The sequence below is a fragment of the Oncorhynchus masou genome, chromosome 3 (assembly GCF_036934945.1).
Source record: "Oncorhynchus masou masou isolate Uvic2021 chromosome 3, UVic_Omas_1.1, whole genome shotgun sequence".
Lineage (NCBI taxonomy): Eukaryota > Metazoa > Chordata > Actinopteri > Salmoniformes > Salmonidae > Oncorhynchus > Oncorhynchus masou.
In genome coordinates, this window is record NC_088214.1 from 31,367,321 (window position 1) to 31,391,594 (window position 24,274).

Below are 24,274 nucleotides of genomic sequence, written 5' to 3' on the forward strand. Positions count from 1 at the left end.
ACACAATTCGAATTCTGAAAAGAGTTGCTTGTTGGGAGAAGACGTTTTCCCTCCCAAGTGTCTTTTGACAGAATACATGAGTATCTGCCGGAGTGAACGGAAAAACTTTGAAAGGATATCTATTATCCGCTGAATGTGATGGCTCTCTATGTGGATACATTTCACTAGCATAATGTTAGAGGTGGCTAGCCGGGGATGTGCTGTGCTGTTGTCAGTGAGGTGGCCTGTTTCAGCTGTTAGTCATATATTGTATACAGGACCCAAGGAGAAATGATGCTCTTCTATTCTAAACATGTGAGAAGTCTCACTGAAATACAGGAAGGAATACAATAACTCTCAAATGAAGCTAAAATATAATTCAACTTACAGAAACAAAGAGGAAAATAAATAATGATTGTTATATACAATGTATAATTGAGAGAATGCCAAGAGTGTGCAAAGCTGTCATCAACGCAAAGGCTATTTGAAGAATCTCAAGTATAAAATATATTTAGATTTGTTTAACACTTTTTTGGTTACTACATGATTCCATATGTGTTATTTCATAGTTTTGATATCTTCACTATTATTCTACAATGTAGAAAATAGTCAAAATAAAGAAAAACCATTGAATGAGAAGGTGTTCTAAAACTTTAGCGCGGTAGTGTATGCCATTGAGCAGATGCTTTTATCCAAAGCCACTTACAGTCACGCTCGCATACATTTGACATATGGGTGGTCCCACGAATCGAATAAAGCCATGCTCTACAAACTGAGCTACAGAGAACTCCTTAACCCTCTCGCACTGTAACTGAGATAGGATAGGCCACCTCTTAGTACAGACATGTATTCATCAACTGACCCTCATAGTGTCATTAATGTAGTGTGCATGTCGCTGGCATTGTCTTATTAGCCACATTAGGTGCAGAAGAAAACCACCGACTGGGTGAGTATTATACACTAATGACGTGAGAGCACTAGTAACAAAATTGCCTCCTAACACAGCCAGAGGGAAACACTGTTGCACGTTTTTCACAACAATTTTGTTGCCATTTATCAAAGTCATTTTTATTTTTTTAAACACTATGAGTCAGGGGGATGTCAAATTTTTCACCTCGGGAGGGGGGAAAAATGGAAACCACTAAAAGCTTGCATAATTATTCATCATTAGATGCACCCCCTCTGGAACAGGCCCATGTTATTGTCATGACTACAACACCCCCCTCACCCCCACCCCCTGGGGCCCCTCCCAATCCCACCCACCCCACCCCTCAAAACACCAGTTTGACCCGCCCTCAAATCAAAATGTCTTCGAGGCAAGCAGCTTATGGATGCTTTCCAAACGGCTCTGTATCTACATTACAGTCATTTAGCAGACAGACACTCGTATCCAGAGCGACTTACAGGAGCAATTAGGGTTAAGTGCCTTGCTCAAGGTCACATCAACAGTCGGCATGGCGATTCGAAACAGCAACCTTTTGGTTACCGGCATAAAACACTCTTAACCACTAGGCTACCTGCACTATGTAGCGGTTATGGGCGTTGGGCCGGTAACCAAAAGGTCTGTGGTTCGAATCACAGAGCCGACAAGGTGAAAAATCTGTTGATGTTCCCTTGAGCAAGGTACTTAACCCGAATTGCTCCTGTAAGTCACTCAGGATAAGAGTGTCTGCTTAATGACTAAACTGTATAGTTCACTACTCGGAATTGGGTGCCATTTGGGATGCATACATGTCTCTGAGGGTTAGGGAGGGGAGAGTGGCAGTGGGCCAGGGTGCTTGAGCCCGAGCTGTCCCCTTCGCCACCCCTCTCTCTCGCCAGGCTCATGTCTCATGGTGTACTGAGTGACTTAAGGAAATGGCTCTGATTTCACAGTTTAATTAGTGCTAATCTGAGGAAGGGTGGCCAATGGTAATGGGCTGGCACACACACACACATCAACATGGGGGAATGTCAGGACAGGGTGTAGGGATAAGAAACTAGGATTAGTTTCTGAGCTTGATACTCTTTTTACATGAAGACTCCGGACCCTTAAGCGAGCATGTGAATTTGTAGACTTTGTTCAGGTCTAAGAAGCATTTTACAGCACAGTATAGCCATCTTGCTCTAGCTCTACAATGTGCAATTCAAATACATTTAAATATAAAAATGAATAATATTCCAAATAAATGTTGCCACTAAAACAAAAATGTGCTGAAGCCTTTCTTTCATTAGTCATTGACTGAAAGGGAGGAGGGGAGGTGAGAAACTCCTGAACCTTCTATTTTAATTTAAAAAACATTCTAATCAAATTTCTCCTTATGCATATATAATTGATACACAATCAGTCACTTGTGACAGATACCTCAGACAGGTATTCATCCATCACATTTGGGCTTTTTCTCATTTCATGGGGCATGCCTGTCTACTTTGGTTGTTTAAGTGTATTAAAATGGAAAGATTTGATTATTAGCTACTCATTTGAAATGTATCTCTTGGTAGTAAATGTGCCTCATCTCCACAGAGACCTTCCTATCCTACAGGGGTGTATTTTAGAGATGCCCTTTGAGAGGAAACAGATAAAACTCCATCAACGTTTAAATCTTTTCACTGTGATCCTAATGATAAATCTGTCCATTGTGAAATAGAGGATTTTTTTTTTTGGGGGGGGGGGATAAATTGACTGTTTGCTGGTGCGGTCTGAATAGTGGTATTGCCATCATTGCCATCATCGATGATGAAATCTTTTTAGTAATTAGTTGATAAAAGCTACCAAGGTTAAGCTGGAGGGAGATCTCTCTCTATCTCCCCGTCTCTCTCTCCATCTGTCTCTCTCTGTCTCTCTGTCTCTGTCTCTCTCTATGTCTCTCTCTCTCCTTATGTCTCTCTCTATGTCTGTCTCTTTCTCTCTCTCTATGTCTCTGTCTCTCTCTATGTCTCTCTCTATGTCTGTCTCTTTCTCTCTCTCTCTGTCTCTCTCTCTCTCTCTTTCTCTCTCAATTCAATTCAATTCAATTCAATTAAATTCAATTCAAGGAGCTTTATTGGCATGGGAAATGTGTTAACATTGCCAAAGCAAGTGAGGTAGATAATATACAAAAGTGAAATTAACAATAAAAATGTACATTAAACATTACACATACAGAAGTTTCAAAACAATAAAGACATTACAACTGTCATATATATATATATATACATACACACAGTGTTGCACAGTGTTGTACAATGTACAAATGTACAAATTAACAAATGGTTAAAGTACACAAGGGAAAATAAATAAACATAAATATGGGTTGTATTTACAATGGTGTTTGTTCTTCACTGGTTGCCCTTTTCTTGTGGCAACAGGTCACAAATCTTGCTGCTGTGATGGCACACTGTGGAATTTCACCCAGTAGATATGGGAGTTTATCAAAATTGTATTTGTTTTCAAAATTCTTTGTGAATCTGTATTATCTGAGGGAAATATGTCTCTCTAATATGGTCATACATTGGGCAGGAGATTAGGAAGTGCAGCTCAGTTTCCACCTCATTTTGTGGGCAGTGAGCACATAGCCTGTCTTATCTTGAGAGCCATGTCTGCCTACGGCGGCCGTTCTCAATAGCAAGGCTATGCTCACTGAGTCTGTACATGTACGGAGGAGCGGGGTTCTCTCACGTCACCCCTCTCCTCCGCTCTCTCCACTGGCTTCCAGTTGAAGCTCGCATCCGCTACAAGACCATGGTGCTTGCCTACGGAGCTGTGAGGGGAACGGCACCGCAGTACCTCCAGGCTCTGATCAGGCCCTACACCCAAACAAGGGCACTGCGTTCATCCACCTCTGGCCTGCTCGCCTCCCTACCACTGAGGAAGTACAGTTCCCGCTCAGCCCAGTCAAAACTGTTCGCTGCTCTGGCCCCCCAATGGTGGAACAAACTCCCTCACGACGCCAGGACAGCGGAGTCAATCACCACCTTCCGGAGACACCTGAAACCCCACCTCTTCAAGGAATACCTAGGATAGGATAAAGTAATCCTTCTCACCCCCCTTAAATGATTTAGATGCACTATTGTAAAGTGGCTGTTCCACTGGATGTCAGAAGGTGAATTCACCAATTTGTAAGTCGCTCTGGATAAGAGTGTCTGCTAAATGACTTAAATGTAAATGTATGTACATAGTCAAAGCTTTCCTTAAGTTTGGGTCAGTCACAGTGGTCAGGTACTCTGCCACTGTGTACTCTCCGTTTAGGGCCAAATACCATTCTAGTTTGCTTTCCAATGTGTCAAGTAGTTACCTTTTTGTTTTCTCATGATTTGGTTGGGTCTAATTGTGTTGCTGTCCTGGGGCTCTGTGGGGTGTGGTTGTGAACAGAGCCCCAGGACCAGCTTGCTTAGGGGACTCTTCTCCAGGTTCATCTCTCTGTAGGTGATGGCTTTGTTATGGAAGGTTTGGGAATCGCTTCCTTTTAGGTGGTTGTAGAATTTAACGGCTCTTTTCTGGATTTTGATAATGAGTGGGTATCGGCCTAATTCTGCTCTGCGTGCATTATTTGGTGTTCTACGTTGTACACAGAGGATATTTTTACAGAATTCTGCATGCAGAGTCTCAATTTGGTGTTTGTCCCATTTTGTGAAGTCTTCGTTGGTGAGCGGACCCCAGACCTCACAACCATAAAGGGCAATGGGCTCTATGACTGATTCGAGTATTTTTAGCCAGATCCTAATTGGTATGTTGAAATTTATGTTCCTTTTGATGGCATAGAATGCCCTTCTTGCCTTGTCTCTCAGATCGTTCACAGCTTTGTGGAAGTTACCTGTGGCGCTGATGTTTAGGCAGAGGTATGTATATTTTTTTGTGTGGAACACCATTATTTTGGTCTTACTGAGATTTACTGTCAGGGCCCAGGTCTGACAGAATCTGTGCAGAAGATCTAGGTGCTGATGTAGGCCCTCCTTGGTTGGTGACATAAGCACCAGATCATCAGCAAACATTAGACATTTGACTTCAGATTCTAGTAGGGTGAGGCCGGGTGCTACAGACTTTTCTAGTGCCCGCGCCAATTTGTTGATATATATGTTGAAGAGGGTGGGGCTTAAGCTGCATCCCTGTCTCACCCCACGACCCTGTGTGAAGAAATGTGTGTTTTTTTGCCAATTTTAACCGCACACTTGTTGTTTGTGTACATGGATTTTATGTCATATGTTTTACCCCCAACACCACTCTCCATCAATTTGTATAGCAGACCCTCATGCCAAATTGAGTCGAAGGCTTTTTTTTAATCAACAAAGCATGAGAAGACTTTGCCTTCGTTTTGGTTTGTTTGGTTGTCAATTAGGGTGTGCAGGGTGAATACATGGTCTGTTGTACGGTAATTTGGTAAAAAGCCAATTTGACATTTGCTCAGTACATTGTTTTCATTGAGGAAATGTACGAGTCTGCTGTTAATGATAGTGCAGAGGATTTTCCCAAGGTTACTGTTGATGCATATTCCACGGTAGTTATTGGGGTCAAATTTGTCTCCACTTTTGTGGATTGGGGTGATCAGTCCTTGGTTCCAAATATTGGGGAAGATGCCAGAGCTAAGGATGATGTTAAAGAGTTTTAGTATAGTATATCTCTCTCCGTCTTTCTCTTTTCTCTGTCTCTCTGTCTCTCTCTACTCCAGAGGAGAGTGTTTTTGAAAAGTAATAGTACATGTGATGTTGGTGAAATGGCTGGCGAGCACAGGAAGTGCCATTTACTAATCATAATAGAGAAGTAGAAATCCTACTGTGTTTGATCAGGTAAGGAATATAGCAGACACCAGTAATACGCTAAAGGGAAAAAGAACTCCAGCTAATTGTTAAGCACACACTGCATGCTCTGATTAAAAATGACTCAATTTGCAGATAAAGGGAGACAATCAACAAGATTATGACTAAAGCAATGTATTAAATGTACACGTAAAACGACAACAGTATCAGCCTACAAATGAACAAAGTTCCACTATTTTTCACTTAATTTACTGTATATAGTTTCTCATTTCAATTATACTTAAAAGAGCGAGACTACGTTGTGAGGTTCATCTTATTCAAATAAAATAGAGACAATAACATGTTGATATAAATGAAAAACAATAACATGTTGATATAAAATTAATGTCACAACATGATTAGTGATTCTCAGTAAAAAGCAGTGGTTCACATTCTTGTAAGGGAGAGGGAGATGGAGGGCGAAATGGGTACAGGGAGGGAGACAGATGGATGGAGGGAAGTAGGGGTTGCTGGGAGGGATGCAGGGATATGGGGATGGACGGCTGGAGGGAGGAGGTAGAGCTTCACATCATAGTGCTGTATATGACCATTGAAGCAGACTATATAGCTCAGTCAGGTCCTGTCAATGTCAGAGGACTACTGTACTGTATAGCAGACTGTCAGTTAGGATCTCGTGGCTCTTCTTCCATCTCACTACCAAAAAGCATATCATCATACATGGTTTAAAGGCCCCAAGCAATGTCTCTCCTGGCACGAGTACAGTGAAAGAAGCTAATCCATAACAACTGTAGTCATCTCTGGGTCTCTACACCTTGGATGCATCCCAAATAGCACCCTATTACCCATTAAGTGCACAACTTTTGACCAGGACCCATAGAGCTCTCGTCAAAAGTAGCGCACTATTAAAGAAATAGGGTGCCATTTGGGACAGACATTTTGTAATATTGTACTAGCATGGCTTTGTATTGGAGAGGAATCATGAGCTACAGTTGAAGTCAAAAGTTTACATTTACTTAGGTTGGAATCATTCAAACTCAGTTTTCAACCATGCCACAAATTTCTTGTTAACAAACTATAGTTTTGGCAAGTCGGTTAGGACATTTACTTTGTGCATGACACAAGTAATGTTTCCAACAATTGCTGTCAGACAGATTATTTCACTTATAATTCACTGTATCACAATTCCAGTGGGTCAGAAGTTTACATACACTAAGTTAACTGTGCCTTTCAACAGCTTGGAAAATTCCAGAAAAGGATGTCAAGGCTTTAGAAACTTCTGATAGGCTAATTGACATCATTAGAGTCAATTGGAGGTGCACTTGTGGATGTATTTCAAGGCCTACCTTCAAACTCAGTACCTCTTTGCTTGACATCATGGGAAAATCAAAAGAAATCAGCCAAGACCTCAGAAAAAAATTGGAGACCTCCACATGAATGTACTTTGGTGCGAAAAGTACAAATCAATCCCAGAACAACAGCAAAGGACCTTGTGAAGATGCTGGAGGAAACGGGTCGAAAGTATCTATGCCCACAGTAAAACGAGTCCTATATCAACATAACCTGAAAGGACGCTCAGCAAGGAAGAAGCCACTGTTCCAAACCTGCCATAAAAAGCCAGACTACGGTTTGCAACTGCACATGGGGACAAAGATCGTACTTTTGGAGAAATGTCCTCTGGTCTGATGAAACAAAAATAGAACTGTTTGGCCATAATGACAATCGTTGTGTTTGGAGGAAAAAGGGGGATGCTTGCAAGCCAAAGAACACCATCCCAAATGTGGAGCACGGGGTGGCAGCATCATGTTGTGGGGCTGCTTTGCTGCAGGAGGGACTGGTGCACTTCACAAAATAGATGGCAAGAAAGTGTTTGTGGATATATTGAAGCAACATGTCAAGACATCAGTCAGGAAGTGAAAGCTTGGTCGCAAATGGGTCTTCCAAATGGACAATGACCCCAAGCATACTTCCAAAGTTATGGCAAAATGGCTTAAGGACAACAAAGTGAAGGTATTGGATTGGCCATCACAAAGCCCTGACCTCAATCCCATAGAATATTTGTGGGCAGAACTGAAAAAGCATGTGCCAGCAAGGAGGCCTACAAATCTGACTCCGTTACACCAGCTCTGTCAGGAGGAATGGACCAAAATTCACCCAGCTTATTGTGGGAAGCTTGTGGAAGGCTACCCGAAACGTTTCACCCAGGTTAAACAATTTAAAGGCAATTCTATCAAATACTAATTGAGTGTATGTAAACTTCTGAGCCACTGGGAATGTGATGAAAGAAATACAAGCTGAAATAAATAATTCTCTCTACTATTATTCTGACATTTCACATTCTTAAAATAAAGTGTGTGTTGAAGTCAAATTAATATATACTGCTCAAAAAAATAAAGGGAACACTTAAACAACACAATGTAACTCCAAGTCAATCACACTACTGTGAAATCAAACTGTCCACTTAGGAAGCAACACTGATTGACAATACATTTCACATGCTGTTGTGCAAATGGAATAGACAACAGGTGGAAATTATAGGCAATTAGCAAGACACCCCCAATAAAGGAGTGGTTCTGCAGGTGGGGACCACAGACCACTTCTCAGTTCCTATGCTTCTTGGCTGATGTTTTGGTCACTTTTGAATGCTGGCGGTGCTTTCACTCTAGTGGTAGCATGAGATGGAGTCTACAACCCACACAAGTGGCTCAGGTAGTGCAGCTCATCCAGGATGGAACATTAATGCGAGCTGTGGCAGAAGGTTTGATGTGTCTGTCAGCGTAGTGTCCAGAGCATGGAGGTGCGACCAGGAGACAGGCCAGTACATCAGGAGACGTGGAGGAGGCCGTAGGAGGGCAACAACCCAGCAGCAGGACCGCTACCTCCGCCTTTGTGCAAGGAGAAGCAGGAGGAGGACTGCCAGAGCCCTGCAAAATGACCTCCAGCAGGCCACAAATGTGCATGTGTCTGCTCAAATGGTCAGAAACAGACTCCATGAGGGTGGTATGAGGGTCCGACTTTCACAGGTGGGGGTTGTGCTTACAGCCCAACACCGTGCAGGACGTTTTTCATTTGCCAGAGAACACCAAGATTGGCAAATTCGCCACTGGCGCCCTGTGTTCTTCACAGATGAAAGCAGGTTCACACTGAGCACGTGACAGACGTGACAGTGTCTGGAGACGCCGTGGAGAACGTTCTGCTGCCTGCAACATCCTCCAGCATGACTGGTTTGGCGGTGGGTCAGTCATGGTGTGGGGTGGCATTTCTTTGGGGGGGGCCGCACAGCCCTCCATGTGCTCGCCAGAGGTAGCCTGACTGCCATTAGGTACCGAGATGAGATCCTCAGTATCCTTGTGAGACCACATGCTGAGGGGGTTGGCCCTGGGTTCCTCCTAATGCAAGGCAATGCTAGACCTCATGTGGCTGTTCCACACTGGATGTCAGAAGGTGAATTCACCAATTTTTAAGTCGCTCTGGATAAGAGCGTCTGCTAAATGACTTAAATGTAAATGTAATGTGGCTGGAGTGTGTCAGCAGTTCCTGCAAGAGGAAGGCATTTATGCTATGGACTGGCCCGCCCGTTCCCCAGACCTGAATCCAATTGAGCACATCTGGGACATCATGTCTCGCTCCATCCACCAACGCTACGTTGCACCACAGACTGTCCAGGAGTTGGCGGATGCTTTAGTCCAGGTCTGTGAGGAGATCCCTCCCACCTCATCAGGAACATGCCCAGGCGTTGTAGGGAGGTCATACAGGCACGTGGAGACCACACACACTACTGAGCCTCATTTTGACTTGTTTTAAGGACATTACATCAAAGTTGGATCAGCCTGTAGTGTGGTTTTCCACTTTAATTTTGATTGTGACTCCAAATCCAGACCTCCATGGGTGGATAAATTTGATTTCCATTGATAATTTTTGTGTGATTTTGTTGTTAGCACATTCAACTATGTAAAGAAAAAAGTATTTAATAAGAATATTTCATTCATTCAGATCTAGGATGTGTTATTTTAGTGTTCCCTTTATTTATTTGAGCAGTGTATATATAAATAAAACATTATTCACTTTCTCCTCAATTCAAACAAAATCAACAAGCATCATGACCTCTGTCTATCACGTGGCAATATTACTTGCAATCAGCATGAGGTTTCTAGCATCTGGCTAAGGTGAGAGCACCAAACACTGTGTCGGCTATAATGGTTCCCATTAGCTTGGAGGCTGACTGGTGCCAGTGTGATTTTGGTGAGCGGGGGATGCTGGAGCCCATTGGGGTTGGGGTGAGTAGGGGGATGTTGGAGCCCAGTGGGGTTGGGGCGAGTAGGGGGATGCTGGAGCCCAGTGGGGTTGGGGTGAGTAGGGCGATGTTGGAGCCCAGTGGGGTTGGGGTGAGTAGGGGGATGCTGGAGCCCAGTGGGGATTGGGTGAGTAGGGGGATGTTGGAGCCCAGTGGGGTTGGGGTGAGTGGGGGGATACTGGAGCCCAGTGGGGTTGGGGTGAGTAGGGGGATGCTGGAGCCCAGTGGGGTTGGGGTGAGTAGGGCGATGTTGGAGCCCAGTGGGGTTGGGGCGAGTAGGGGGATGCTGGAGCCCAGTGGGGTTGGGGTGAGTAGGGGGATGCTGGAGCCCAGTGGGGATTGGGTGAGTAGGGGGATGTTGGAGCCCAGTGAGGTTGGGGTGAGTGGGGGGATACTGGAGCCCAGTGGGGTTGGGGTGAGTAGGGGGATGCTGGAACCCAGTGGGGATTGGGTAAGTAGGGGGATGTTGGAGCCCAGTGGGGTTGGGGTGAGTGGGGGGATGTTGGAGCCCAGTGGGGTTGGGGCGAGTAGGGGGATACTGGAGCCCAGTGGGGTTGGGGTGAGAAGGGGGATGCTGGAGCCCAGTGGGGATTGGGTGAGTAAGGGGATGTTGGAACCCAGTGGGGATTGGGTGAGTAGGGGGATGTTGGAGCCCAGTGGTGTTGGGGTGAGTAGGGGGATGTTGGAGCCTAGTGGAGATTGGGTGAGTAAGGGGATGTTGGAGCCCAGTGGGGATTGGGTGAGTAGGGGGATGTTGGAGCCCAGTGGGGTTGGGGTGAGTAGGGGAATGCTGGAGCCCAGTGGGGTTGGGTGAGTAGGGGGATGTTGGAGCCCAGTGGGGTTGGGGTGAGTAGGGGAATGCTGGAGCCCAGTGGGGTTGGGGTGAGTAGGGGGATGCTGGAGCCCAGTGGGGATTGGGTGAGTAAGGGGATGTTGGAGCCCAGTGGGGTTGGGGTGAGCAGGGGAATGCTGGAGCCCAGTGGGGTTGGGGTGAGTAGGGGGATGCTGGAGCCCAGTGGGGATTGGGTGAGCCATGTCTATGTCTGCTGGTGCAGTACACAGTATATGCACAGTCACACAAATGCAGATGAGATAAAGGGCTGAAGATAGATGTCAAGCATCATTATGTCAGCTGCATTGTGTTCCACTGTAGACCATTCTATTAAAGCAGGTAATCTACAACTACTGCTGAATTCTGCATTCCATATTTGACATGACGTGTGTATGTCAGTGTTCATTCAATGTATGTTTATATACTAAAGCCTTTCCAAACACATTGCCTTTCATTTTGCAATCATGAGTGGCACTTCCTCCTATATCAACCTCCTGTCTCCAACAGCTCCTTTCCGAACCTGTATTTTTGTGGATGTTTTTCTGCCAAATGCATCTGATGAGATCCCATCCTGAGTCACATAATGAGCCTTAATGCTCTCACAGAGCAGAAGGAAGGAGTTGATGATTACAAACTGTCTCCTCATACCTCCGACCGGAACAGCCCCAGGAACCACCTGCTCTAAAGGTCAGGAATGAGCTCACACTGCTCAACTACTCCCTCCCTCCCTCCCTCCCTCCCTCCCTCCCTCCCTCCCTCCCTCCCTCCCTCCCTCCCTCCATGAGCTCACAATGTTCAGCTCCTTTCTCTTGGTTTAGCTCAGTATGCTCTCCCTCCCTCCCTCCCTCCCTCCCTCCCTCCCTCCCTCCCTCCCTCCCTCCCTCCCTCCCTCCCTCCCCCTCCCTCCCTCCCTCCCTCCCTCCCTCCATGAGCTCACAATGTTCAGTTCCTTTCTCTTGGTTTAGCTCAGTATGCCCTCCCTCCCTCCGTACCTACATCCCCCCTCCCTTCCTACATCCCTCCCTCCGTACCTACATCCCTCCCTTCCTACATCCCTCCCTACCTCCCTACCGACATCCCTCCCTCCGTTCCTACATCCCTCCCTCCGTTCCAACATCCCTCACTCCCTCCCTTCCTACATCCCTCCCTCCATTCCTACATCCCTCCCTCCCCCTTGCAATAATGGAAATAGTGAGTTGTGAGGGTTGTTTAGTGGACAAATAATGGATCCTATGAGTACATACATTACACATTACAGAACCAAAACAAATATGTCACTACCAACAGTGAGTCCTGCTAAGATGGTATGAGTGCAGATAATTTTGAACGAGCTGACAAGTACAGTACAACTCTTTGCATTACAGCACTTAAATACTGTGATGACACAGAAATGAGAGAGAGAGACAGAGAGACAGAGAAAGTGAGAGATGGAGAGATTAAGAGATCGAGACAGATAGATGGAGAGTATATGTGAGTCTGTTTGGTATTGAACTGTGAGAGTCACCCAGCCGTTGTATTTATAGTTATGCGCAACATCAGCACAGCAATCCAGGAGCAGCATCTGATGCGGTGAACACCTCGTGAGCTGCCCCAGCATGCTCCTGGCCGACAGGCCTCACTGTGGGGATGTGTCCCAAATGGCATCCTATTCCCTATGACGCACTGCTTGTGACCAGGCTCATTTGGATGCACCCTGGGCCTCATTACCATATCAAATCGCATTTGGATGCTGTGTCTTGAGCATAAAAAGGGGCCAGCACTTCAATAGGTTCTTGATTACATTTTCACATAGATACATTTGAATATCTATTACAATAGATGCAGAATTCTCTCTCCATCACTCTGATGTTCCATTCGTTTTTTTGTAGCTCTTTTTGTAATGAAAATGAGCTGAGATCATGTCTGTATACCTGTAAACAGATGTTGTCTGAAGTACTGTCTCTTGATCCATTGAAATGGGTCTCGATCATCCACATTAATGAACAACTGTAAATATTCCAATATTCCAAAGGTTTTCGATAGGGCATCTAGGTATTGGAAATCAATGTAAAATGTTTTTATAAAATCAAATCAAATGTATGTCACATACACATTGTTAGCAGATGTTAATGCGAGTGTAGCAAAATGCTTGTGCTTCTAGTTCCGACAATGCAGTAATAACCAACGAGTAATCTAACCTAACAATTCCAAAACTACTACCTTATACACACAAGTGTAAAGGGATAAAGAATATGTACATAAAGATATATGAATGAGTTATGGTACAGAACGGCATAGGCAAGATGGAATAGATGGTATAGAGTACAGTATATACAGTGCCTTGCGAAAGTATTCGGCCCCCTTGAACTTTGCGACCTTTTGCCACATTTCAGGCTTCAAACATAGAGATATAAAACTGTATTTTTTTTGTGAAGAATCAACAACAAGTGGGACACAATCATGAAGTGGAACGACATTTATTGGATATTTCATACTTTTTTAACAAATCAAAAACTGAAAAATTGGGCGTGCAAAATTATTCAGCCCCCTTAAGTTAATACTTTGTAGCACCACCTTTTGCTGCGATTACAGCTGTAAGTCGCTTGGGGTATGTCTCTATCAGTTTTGCACATCGAGAGACTGAATTTCTTTCCCATCCCTCCTTGCAAAACAGCTCGAGCTCAGTGAGGTTGGATGGAGAGCATTTGTGAATAGCAGTTTTCAGTTCTTTCCACAGATTCTCGATTGGATTCAGGTCTGGACTTTGACTTGGCCATTCTAACACCTGGATATGTTTATTTTTTAACCATTCCATTGTAGATTTTGCTTTATGTTTTGGATCATTGTCTTGTTGGAAGACAAATCTCCGTCCCAGTCTCAGGTCTTTTGCAGACTCCATCAGGTTTTCTTCCAGAATGGTCCTGTATTTGGCTCCATCCATCTTCCCATCAATTTTAACCATCTCACCCTGTCACTGCTGAAGAAAAGCAGGCCCAAACAATGATGCTGCCACCACCATGTTTGACAGTGGGTATGGTGTGTTCAGGGTGATGAGCTGTATTGCTTTTAAACCAAACATAACGTTTTGCATTGTTGCCAAAAAGTTCAATTTTGGTTTCATCTGACCAGAGCACCTTCTTCCACATGTTTGGTGTGTCTCCCAGGTGGCTTGTGGCAAACTTTAAACAAAACCTTTTATGGATATCTTTAAGAAATGGCTTTCTTCTTGCCACTCTTCAATAAAGGCCAGATTTGTGTAATATACGACTGATTGTTGTCCTATGGACAGAGTCTCCCACCTCAGCTGTAGATCTCTGCAGTTCATCCAGAGTGATCATGGGCCTCTTGGCTGCATCTATGATCAGTCTTCTCCTTGTATGAGCTGAAAGTTTAGAGGGACGGCCAGGTCTTGGTAGATTTGCAGTGGTCTGATACTCCTTTCATTTCAATATTATCGCTTGCACAGTGCTCATTGGGATGTTTAAAGCTTGGGAAATCATTTTGTATCCAAATCCGGCTTTAAACTTCTTCACAACAGTATCTCGGACCTGCCTGGTGTGTTCCTTGTTCTTCATGATGCTCTCTGCGCTTTTAACGGACCTCTGAGACTATCACAGTGCAGGTGCATTTATACGGAGACTTGATTACACACAGGTGGATTGTATTTATCATCATTAATCATTTAGGTCAACATTGGATCATTCAGAGATCCTCACTGAACTTCTGGAGAGAGTTTGCTGCAAGGAAAGTAAAGGGGCTGAATAATTTTGCACGCCCAATTATTCAGTTTTTGATTTGTTAAAAAAGTTTGAAATATCCAATAAATGTCGTTCCACTTCATGATTGTGTCCCACTTGTTGTTGATTCTTCACAAAAAAATACAGTTTTATATCTTTATGTTTGACGCCTGAAATGTGGCAAAAGGTCGCAAAGTTCAAGGGGGCCGAATACTTTCGCAAGGCACTGTACATATGAGATGAGTAATGTAGGGTATGTAAACAAAGTGGCATAGTAAACAGACATATCATTAAATAATCTGTGTTTTATTTGTATTTATTTCAAATGCAACCAATGTTTGTCTGTTTCTCACTAGCAAAACAATTATATAACATGTCATCAAGAGGCAGAAGCACAATAAAGGCATCCAGCCGTATTGTCTTTAGAGTCCTAAAGCCACAACAGACAGCTTTAATCCTTCTTTTTGGACAGAGGTGTGCCGTCAGTGGTTTCGTCCCAAATGGCACCCTATTCTCTATTTAGTGCACTTCTTTTAGCAAGGTCCCTGGTCAAAAGTTGTGCACTACTAGGGAATAGAGTCCAATTGGGATGCAAACCAGTCTCTCAGAGGAGAGAGCCCGAGCCACGACGGTTGTAATCAATTAAAATAGCTGTGCGGGGCTATCTAACCACGCTCCTGTGTTTTCTCTTTGATTAATTCCTTCCACGGCTGTCTAAAACACCGTTTTGAGAATAGATTGGAAGGAGAACAATTCAAGCTGAACAAAGCAGCGTGCAGCACAAGGGACTGACTGGGATTAGTGGAAACTACTCCAGGACAATTATAATCTGAGTTCTGCCCAGACTCCTTATCTCACTCCACTCATAATTGGACCCATGTAGAAGAAGTGTGGAAACAACAAGGTTGGTGTCCCAAGTGGTACCCTATTATCCTATGTACTGCCCCCATAGGGCTCTGGTCCAAAGGAGAGCACTATGTAGGGAAAAGGTTTCTTTTGGGATACAGCCCGATGCTGGAGTTGGCTAATGTAAAAACACAGCAAGCTATAACAATAGATGTGTATTTCTGTTCTATTTAAAACTCAGTTATTACTAAATTAAATGGGTACTTTAGCCACCATCACCTGTTTTGACTCATACAATCTATAATGCGTAAAAGGTGTCCAATTGTAGAATTCAAAAATCTTGAAGGTGGGCACTTTGCAAAAACCTAACTCACTCTCCCCTATCTGATCACAGTAGATATCAATCTATCTCAGTGTTCTGAGAGAATCCATTTCAGAACAGAATTGTGCAATGGAGTAACTCTCTACCTGACCAATGCAAGGCCAAGGAGTGGGAGATGGGGGCAGCAGTAGCAGTGCAGCACCAGACATTATCTGAATATGCCTTATTTGTGTCCCAAATGTACCCTATTCCCCACATAGTGCAGTACTTTTTACCAGACCCCTATGGGCCTGGTCAAAAGTAGTGTCATTCATAGGGAATAGCGTGCCATTTGGGATACATCCTTTCTCTCTCACAACAGCAGTTCAATTGGTGATAATAGGGGTCCATTCTGGCTAGGTATTGAATTCCCTCCTCCCTCGCTCTCATCTCTGTCTCTCTCACCAGACGCGTTGAGCTCATCCCTGCCATTTTGATTGACGGTGTGAATGTGACACAGTCATTGAGGCAGAATTACTGCTGAATCAATAACAGAGAGAGGAGAGACACTCCACAGCGTATTTAATAGAGAGGTAGCAGAGAATGGTAATGTTCACGAGTGGAGCCCAGGAGAGCCAGCCAGTCAGAATGGGTTCTAAGAATGGAGGCTCGGTAACGATGCTTTCTCAACTGATGCATAAAGGTGCTTTATAAGTGCCGAGCACAGAAAATAAAGAATTAGTCCGTTTGTTTGCGTTACGGTCACTATCTCTCTTTCACACAGAATCTGTCAAAATATTTAATTATGCTCTAAGGAAAGTGTACTTCTTCACCCATGGTGCTTTGCTGTAGCAGCCCACGAGGAAAACACTCAAATAAATGACATAGGACAATTTAAACTATCAAAAATAATCTCACAGTCTGAGATCATGGCTGCTTTCCAAATGGAACTCTATTCCCTATATACTGCACTACTGTTAACCGGAGACTATGGGCCCTATTGGAGGCACTACCTGCCCTATGGGCCCTGGTCAAAACTAATGCACTACCATAGGGAATAGGGTGTCATTTGAGTCAAACCCATAGAAAGAAAGGAACTTACATCTGTGATTCCAGCCTCCAGAATGATCACCTTGGCCTCCGTCTCTACTGCATCCCTCTGGCGAACTGTGAAGGGGAGAAACAGCAGCCTTTGTGAGACAGAGGCGTCAATCACTCTTACAGTAGAATGTGTGGAGGAGGTGGCAGTAAGAGAAGCAGCCGTCACTCCCAGAGGAAACAGACAGGCCATGCCTGCGTTCCAAATGGCACCCTGTTCCCTATATAGTGCACTACTTTTGATAGAAGCCTATAGTACACGATATAGGCAATAGGGAGCCATTTGGGATGAATTCACAGACAGATCTCTACTGTCTAGAAAAGAAGTGTCTACAAAACAAGGTCAAGACTATGAAGGACATTATTAGATGTCTTTCTATCAGTACATTTTTCCTCAATATAATCTAACAGTGCAAGTTATTAACCAATTAGATTGAGTAGAACTAGATTAGTAGATAACAAGTACAGGTAGATTTACCTAAAGGTTTATTTACCTCTCGTACTGAACTAGCAATAAGCATCTTCTCTGACTGAATTCTCTGAGTTATATCTCTTTTTGCAAGAGTTGAATATTAAGGCAAATCCTCCCCGAAATAGAATTATAAAACTCCTGTTGAACCTTCCTTCCTCTGCCTTAAGAGGAAATCATTTTGAGGTTTAATTGAAATTTGACAAGATTCATTTTACAGGAAGAACAAAATGTTATAAAAAACTGTTCATAAATTAATTCACTATGTTTTCCATGTGAAAGCACCTCCTTTGTTGACACATCCGGCAGATAAAGGATATGCAAATAACCTGGGGAGAGCTCGAGTACGTCTCAAATGGCACCCTATTCCATTTATAGTGCACTTCATTTTACCAGCGCTCATAGGGCTCTGGTCAAAAGTAGTGCCCATAGGGCTCTGGTCAAAAGTAGTGCACTATGTAGGGAACAGGGTGCCATTTGCGACGCAAACCCTGAACTCTATATAATGTTAATCTAATTAGTGTTTTAATCAATCACAGCAATTATTTGCTCTCACCAATTTATACAGAGTCCCGTATAATTACGTCGTGCGGCTTCAGATGGGTAATTTGATTGAGCTCGACCTCCTTGGTAAACTGAACTCTGAACCCGAGGAGGGGAGTGTGACCACCTTGTCTGCCGTGGTCGGTCCTGTCAAAGACGACGTCTCAATAATGCTGTCACAGCACACCACCTGGGCTACACACACACTTAGTGATGAGCACTTTCCATTTCCACTTTCCGTTTCCACTGAACCAGTCAGTCTACAACTCCATGACCATTACACCACTGTTCAGTAAATGCACCGCAGAGAGGACACTAGGGCGCAGCTCGTGGTAACGTATTGCCTTTGCAAGTGAGGTTAAATTCACAAAGACATGCCCATGAAAGACATGGACATTAAAACCCATACAAGATCAATTAACTGCAACCACACACCACAGCCTGATGAGCATACAATAAACAATCAAACAAATAAATAATCAAACAAATAAACAGACAAATGAACATGAAGACTCCCCATGCTGTCCATGGGAGGGATCCAACACAGCAACAAGTGTGACTTCTCTTCCTGGTACTAGGATGTTCATAGTGAGGGTGAGTTAATTAAAGCCAGCCAGTCTCTCATTAGACAATACTTTTGTCATCCCAACACCACAGTGTGGAGCATGGCTCCCCCACATCCAGCCTCCTCTCATCTCCTTTCCTTTCTCCTCTTTTCACCTCTCCTTTCTCCTCTTCTCTGCTCTCATTTTTCCTGTCTCCTCTCTCCTCTCCTTTCCTTTCCTCTTCTCCTGTCCTGTCCTCTTCTCTTTTCTCATCTCCTTTCTCCTCTCCTCTTCGTTCTCCTCTCCTTTCCTCTTCTCTTCTCTCCTCACCTTTCCTCTTCATCTCTTCTCCTTTCATCTTTCTCCTCTCATCTTTCTCCCCTCCTCACCTCCCCTCTACTTTCTCCTCTCCTCTCTTATTTCTCCTCTCCTTTCTCCCCACTCATCTCCTCTCCTCCTCTCTCCTCTCCAAACGAGCAGCAGCCCAACTAGAGCTCAGCCATAATGAGCACGCTAGTTTGTACCACACTGAGTGATTCCAAATCACAACCTGCATGGATGGATCTTTGAAACTACTAACAAACTACAAAAAGGGCGAGGGCAAATTGGCAATTGTGTTTACAGTTTGCACACCTGCAGGCTTTGAAATAAGTCTAAGACATGATATGACACATTTTGAATAGAAATAGCAAAAGTTAACTACACAGATTCTCATTGCATGTCCTGTAAGAAATCCATATTCACATCATTCCATTCTACATATACCATTGTCAGTGCACTCCATCTAATGCCGAATGTCACATTTCCAATACATGTTGAATAAGAAACAGGGGGTACCAGGAGAAAAATAGCTTATTCTTCATCTAAAAAAATACATAGGGGTTTCATTTGTCACCCTGGCCTTCATGTCCTGAGTTCTGCTTTATGTTAACTCAATGTATCAGAGGCGCCTTGAGGGGAACAAAGTAGACAGGATTCAAAAAATGCTCCATTTTTCACCATTGACTGAAGGAAAAGGCCTGGGTCTATGAGTTCACAGCCCAGAATGGGATGCTGTGTCGCACCAGGGACTGTTTCTGAGCACATTTGAGGGCGGTAATGAGAAGAAAACAACCGCCATCCTTCAAAGGCGAGGAGCGAAGAGGCACAACACCATCGCTTGCTGACACACTACACGGATGTAATCACATTACCTGATCATGATAGCAGTGATCCCTGAACAAATTAAAATATAGCACAGTGTGTTTTCATCTCTGAAATGTTGTTTTAGCCAAGTAACAATATCACTGTCTTGTGACTTTAAAACAATATTACGAGATAGAGAGAAGGGAGAAGAAAAAAACACAACCGTGGTAAAGTTATAGTATTTCTATTTTTCCTGCCCGAACCTTCATTTTGTGTAAAGACTCTTCCCCCATCCCCAACAACCGGCTATCCATGACAGCCCGTTGCAAATACAGATGTCAAAACCAATTCCAGAGTCATTTTTCTAAATGTTTTAATTAGATATTATATTTGGGGGTCTCACTTGCATTAATTTGATTTCTGAAATCAACATTTCAGCCTTTAATCTGTTTCAAATGATGTTTTTCTCCAATCTCCAACACCCTCCCCTTATTGCCTCCAGTAATATAAACTGCAATATGAAGCAATGAGCAATTAGAGAAGACTTAGAGCATCACAAAGACAATGCAATATGTCATAAAATTAAAAGCAGGGGGTAAAATGGCATCCCAGGCCAGCTGGGGCAAGGAGCCATTACCTCTCTGTGGAGGAGGAGGAGAGCAGTACTCCATCACACACGGTCTGCATCCCAAATCACACCCTATTCCCTGTATAGTGCCATAGAGCTTTGGTCAAAAGTAGTGCACTATGTAGGTAATAGGGTTACATTTGGGACGCAAGCACCGTCTGCCAGCTGAATAATGGCAAACAAGCAGAGCACCATCTCTATCCAAACATTTATCATCACTCGCCACTGTTCCACTGCTGTACAGCTCGTCACGGCATCACAGCACATGGGAGATGAAATAGTGGTCACAGTACAGAGTTGTACTGGGAGAGGTATCGATAAAGCATCTGTTGTTATTGGGGTCTGGCTTACAACGGTATTGGTTGTAATTGATTTTCATGTCACATTTTACACACTTTACTGCAACTATTGTAATTCCAAATAACAAAGAACATATTTGTGGTTGTTGTGTAATGATGTGCTTGGTCTCGATGCAGATGTTCATAACACAGCCACTAATGAAAAAGGTGAGCAATTTTGTGCCGCCAAACCCTTTATTTTGTTATTAATATTTTCTTTGGGTATCGCATGGTGACATTTTACAGAATGTTGCCACCCCACATTGGCAGTTATGTTTCCGTTGCAGTTAAATGCAGGTTCTAAACAGTGATGAGAATGTCCACAAAACATCTGATTAAGCTCTTAATGGGGCCTGCGTTCCAAATGGCACCCTAACACCTTATATAGTCCACGACTTTGACCGGAACCCTGGTCTAAAGTAGTGCACTATATAGGGAATACGGTGCCATATAGGAGGCGGCCTATGACACAAACAACCCTCCTACACAGGGTAGACAACAACACCCATGAACGGAGGCTCCTGCACAAACAAGTCACACAGACTAGGACATCGCAGCCTCACCTTCCAACAGCAGATTCACAAATGTTCAGGAAGGGAGGCAGGGAGGGAGGGAGAGACAGAGAGAGGGAGCATTTTGTTTTGATAAGTGGAGGTGAGGATGATTCACACATAGCAGGTAAGCAGCTAAAACTGGGACAGACTGTATCAGCCCATCCACAGCAGGGATCTGAATCAAAAGGCAGCACACACAAAGACAGAATCATAAAGACATTGCACTTCATTGTCAAATAGTCAAGCTACCTTTTCTGCTTACCATGACACTGCTTACCATGACACTGCTTACCATGACACTGCTTTCTATAATACTGGCTGTACTAGCAACACAAGCCATGCCCATCAGTGGGCTGTGACAGTGACAGTAGTCTAGCCTGTTAGCCAGTACAGAACACTAGCAGTTGTAGACATAACACCACAGGGACTCCCAGGAAACTCTCCTGATAACACCAAACACCTTGTCTACATTCCAAATGGCACCCTATTCCTTATTTAGTGCACTATGTGCTCTACTTTTGGCCAGAGCACATGGGCCCTGGTCAAAAGTAGTGCACTATGGAATAGGGTGCCATTTGAGATGCAGACAAGGTGTTTGGTGTTATCAGGAGAGTTTGTCCCAGACAGCCGACTCTTAGACCCGTCCTTCAGGAACCATTAACACACCACTTCCCACACAACCAAGCCTGAGCAAATTGGACCCTGGGAGGAAGGAGATATACATTGTTTATTCGGTACACCACCTCGTTCATGAAAATGGATCGCTCCAACAGACAATGAGCCACGTGGCCATGGTTTGCTATATAAAGCAGGCAGTCAGGCATCAAGGCATTCAGTCACTGTTCGACTGAATGTTAGCATGGGCAAAATGAGTGACCGAAGCAACTTTGAGAGTGGCATGATCATCGGCGCCAGATCCCGTATCTCAGATATGTACGACCTCCTGGGCCTTTCACGCACGATAGTATCTAGGATCTACTAGGAGTTGTACAACTAACAAAAAACATCCAGTCTGCAGCAGTCCTGTGGACGAAAACAGCTCATGGATGAGAGAGGATGAAGGAGAATGCCAAGAATCGTGCAAGCTAAAAGGTGGGCCACAAACAAATAACGGCGCAGTACAACAGTGGTACGCAGTACGACATCTTGGAACGCAGAAATCGTTGATCGTTGTCAAGGACATGCTATTGCAGCAGACAACTACACCGGGTTCCACTCCTATCAGCTAAAAACATCCTTGACAAGGATCAACGAGTTCTGCGTTGCGTCACAGCCTGGTACGGCAACTGCTCAGCCTCCGACAGCAAGGCACTACAGAGGGTAGTGCGTACGGCCCAGTACATGTACTGGGGCCAAGCTTCCTGCCATCCAGGACCTCTATACCAGGTGGTGTCAGAGGAAGGCCCTAAAAATTGTCAAAGACCCCAGCCACCCCAGTCATAGACTGTTCTCTCTACTACCGCATGGCAAGTGGTACCGGAGAGCCAAGTCTAGGACAAAAAGGCTTCTCAACAGTTTTTACCCCCAAGCCATAAGTCTCCTGAACAGATAATCAAATTGCTACCCAGACTATTTGCATTGTGTGCCACCCCCCAACCCCTCTTTTACGCTGCTGCTACTCTCTGTTTATCATATATACACAGTCACTTTAACTATATATTCATGTACATATTACTTCAATTGCGCCGACCAATCAGTGCTCCCGCACATTGGCTATCCGGGCTGTCTGCATTGTGTCCCGCCACCCGCCAACCCCTCTTTTACGCAACTGCTACTCTCTGTTCATCATATATGCATAGTCACTTTAGCCATATCCACATGTACTTACTACCTCAATCAGCCTGACTAACCAGTGTCTGTATGTAGCCTCGCTACTTTTATAGCCTTGCTACTGAATATAGCCTCGCTACTGTTATTTTTCACTGTTGATTTTATTTCTTTATTTACCTATTGATCACCTAATACCTTTTTTGCACTATCATTAAGAGCCTGTATGTAAGCATGTCACTGGAAGGTTGACTGTTGTATTTGGCACACGTGACAAAAAAACTTTGATTTGAAAACAAGAAGCTGCTCCAGTGGGCACGCGATCTCCAACACTGGACAATTGAGGAAAAACACAACTTGGAACATGACAAAGAGTTCAGTTTACTTGATTGGCCTGCACAGTCCCCAGACCTCAACCCAATAGAGCATCTTTGGGATAAGACGGAATGGGCTGTTCGCAGCATGAATGTACCACCGTCCAGTCTGCAGACCTGAAGCATGATGGGATGTTAATTACTTCATTAACTTAAGGAACCACACCTGTGTAGGAGCACCATCTTTCAATCTATTTGGCATCCCTCAATTATTTGTGTTTCCTTTCCTTTACCTGTAGAATACATCCCAAATGGCACCCTATTCCCTATATAGTGCGCTACTTTTGACTAGGTCCCAATAGGCTACCATTTGGGATGCAAACATAGCCTACTACTCAGTAGGAAGTCATTTGAAGCCGCAGTATAATACCGTTTCCTTCAGACTGAAGATATGAGAAAATTTGGCAGGAAAATTCACACAGACTGACAGCACTTAACACCTCTCTCTCGCTCCCTCCCTCCCCTCTCTCCCCTCTCTCCCTCCCTCCCTCCCTCCCCTCCCCTCTCTCCCACCCCTCTCTCCCTCCCCTCTCTCTACTCTCACTCCCCTCTCTCTCCTCCATTTTAGCACCTCCGATGGGTGACCTTTATGTCTGACTCAATTCTCCAGCTGATTGAGTGGATGCATCCCAAATGACCTTTATAGTGCACTACGTTTGACCAGTGCCTCATTTGGGACGGACTCAGTGAGTGAGGGCCGGCAGCAGCCAGCTCCTGCTCGCTCAAATATTATTGCTGCATGATCACTCAAGCATTTTAAAGACCCTCTGACAGCCCAATGCATTTCAATGGTCCAATAAAGGCTAGAGTAAAAGATAGACAAATATTTAGGGTTCAAACTGTAAAACGGTTCATTCATAGTGTGAGAAAAGCATAATTGTATTTTTAACGGATGTTATGCGGAGGTGTAAGCAGAGAAATTGACAAAACGCTACACAAGGCTATCTGGTACTTTCAAATGTGTCTGTAGCCTATCAGTGTGTGTGTGTGTTGGAGTGAATGCATGCGTGAACGTGTGTATCTGCCTGCATGTGTGTGTGTGTGTTAGTGAAGCACAGCAGAGAGACTTAAAGCCTTCTGGCACAGTTCCATGGTCAAGGCCATCTCTGCAGGAGATGCACTCACTGGGGAGCTTGCTGTACAGTCAGAGCCTTCC

The 24,274-nt window shown here is 44.2% G+C and overlaps 1 protein-coding gene across 1 annotated transcript in view; it reads right to left on the minus strand.

The window, feature by feature from the left end:
* LOC135514564 (receptor-type tyrosine-protein phosphatase N2-like) overlaps nt 1-24,274 on the minus strand; it is a 143,683-nt gene that overhangs the window by 44,022 nt on the left and 75,387 nt on the right. The window contains exon 14 of the mRNA XM_064937996.1: nt 16,780-16,844. Within this exon, the coding sequence (XP_064794068.1) occupies nt 16,780-16,844 (65 nt within the window). The remainder of the gene's footprint in view (nt 1-16,779; nt 16,845-24,274) is intronic.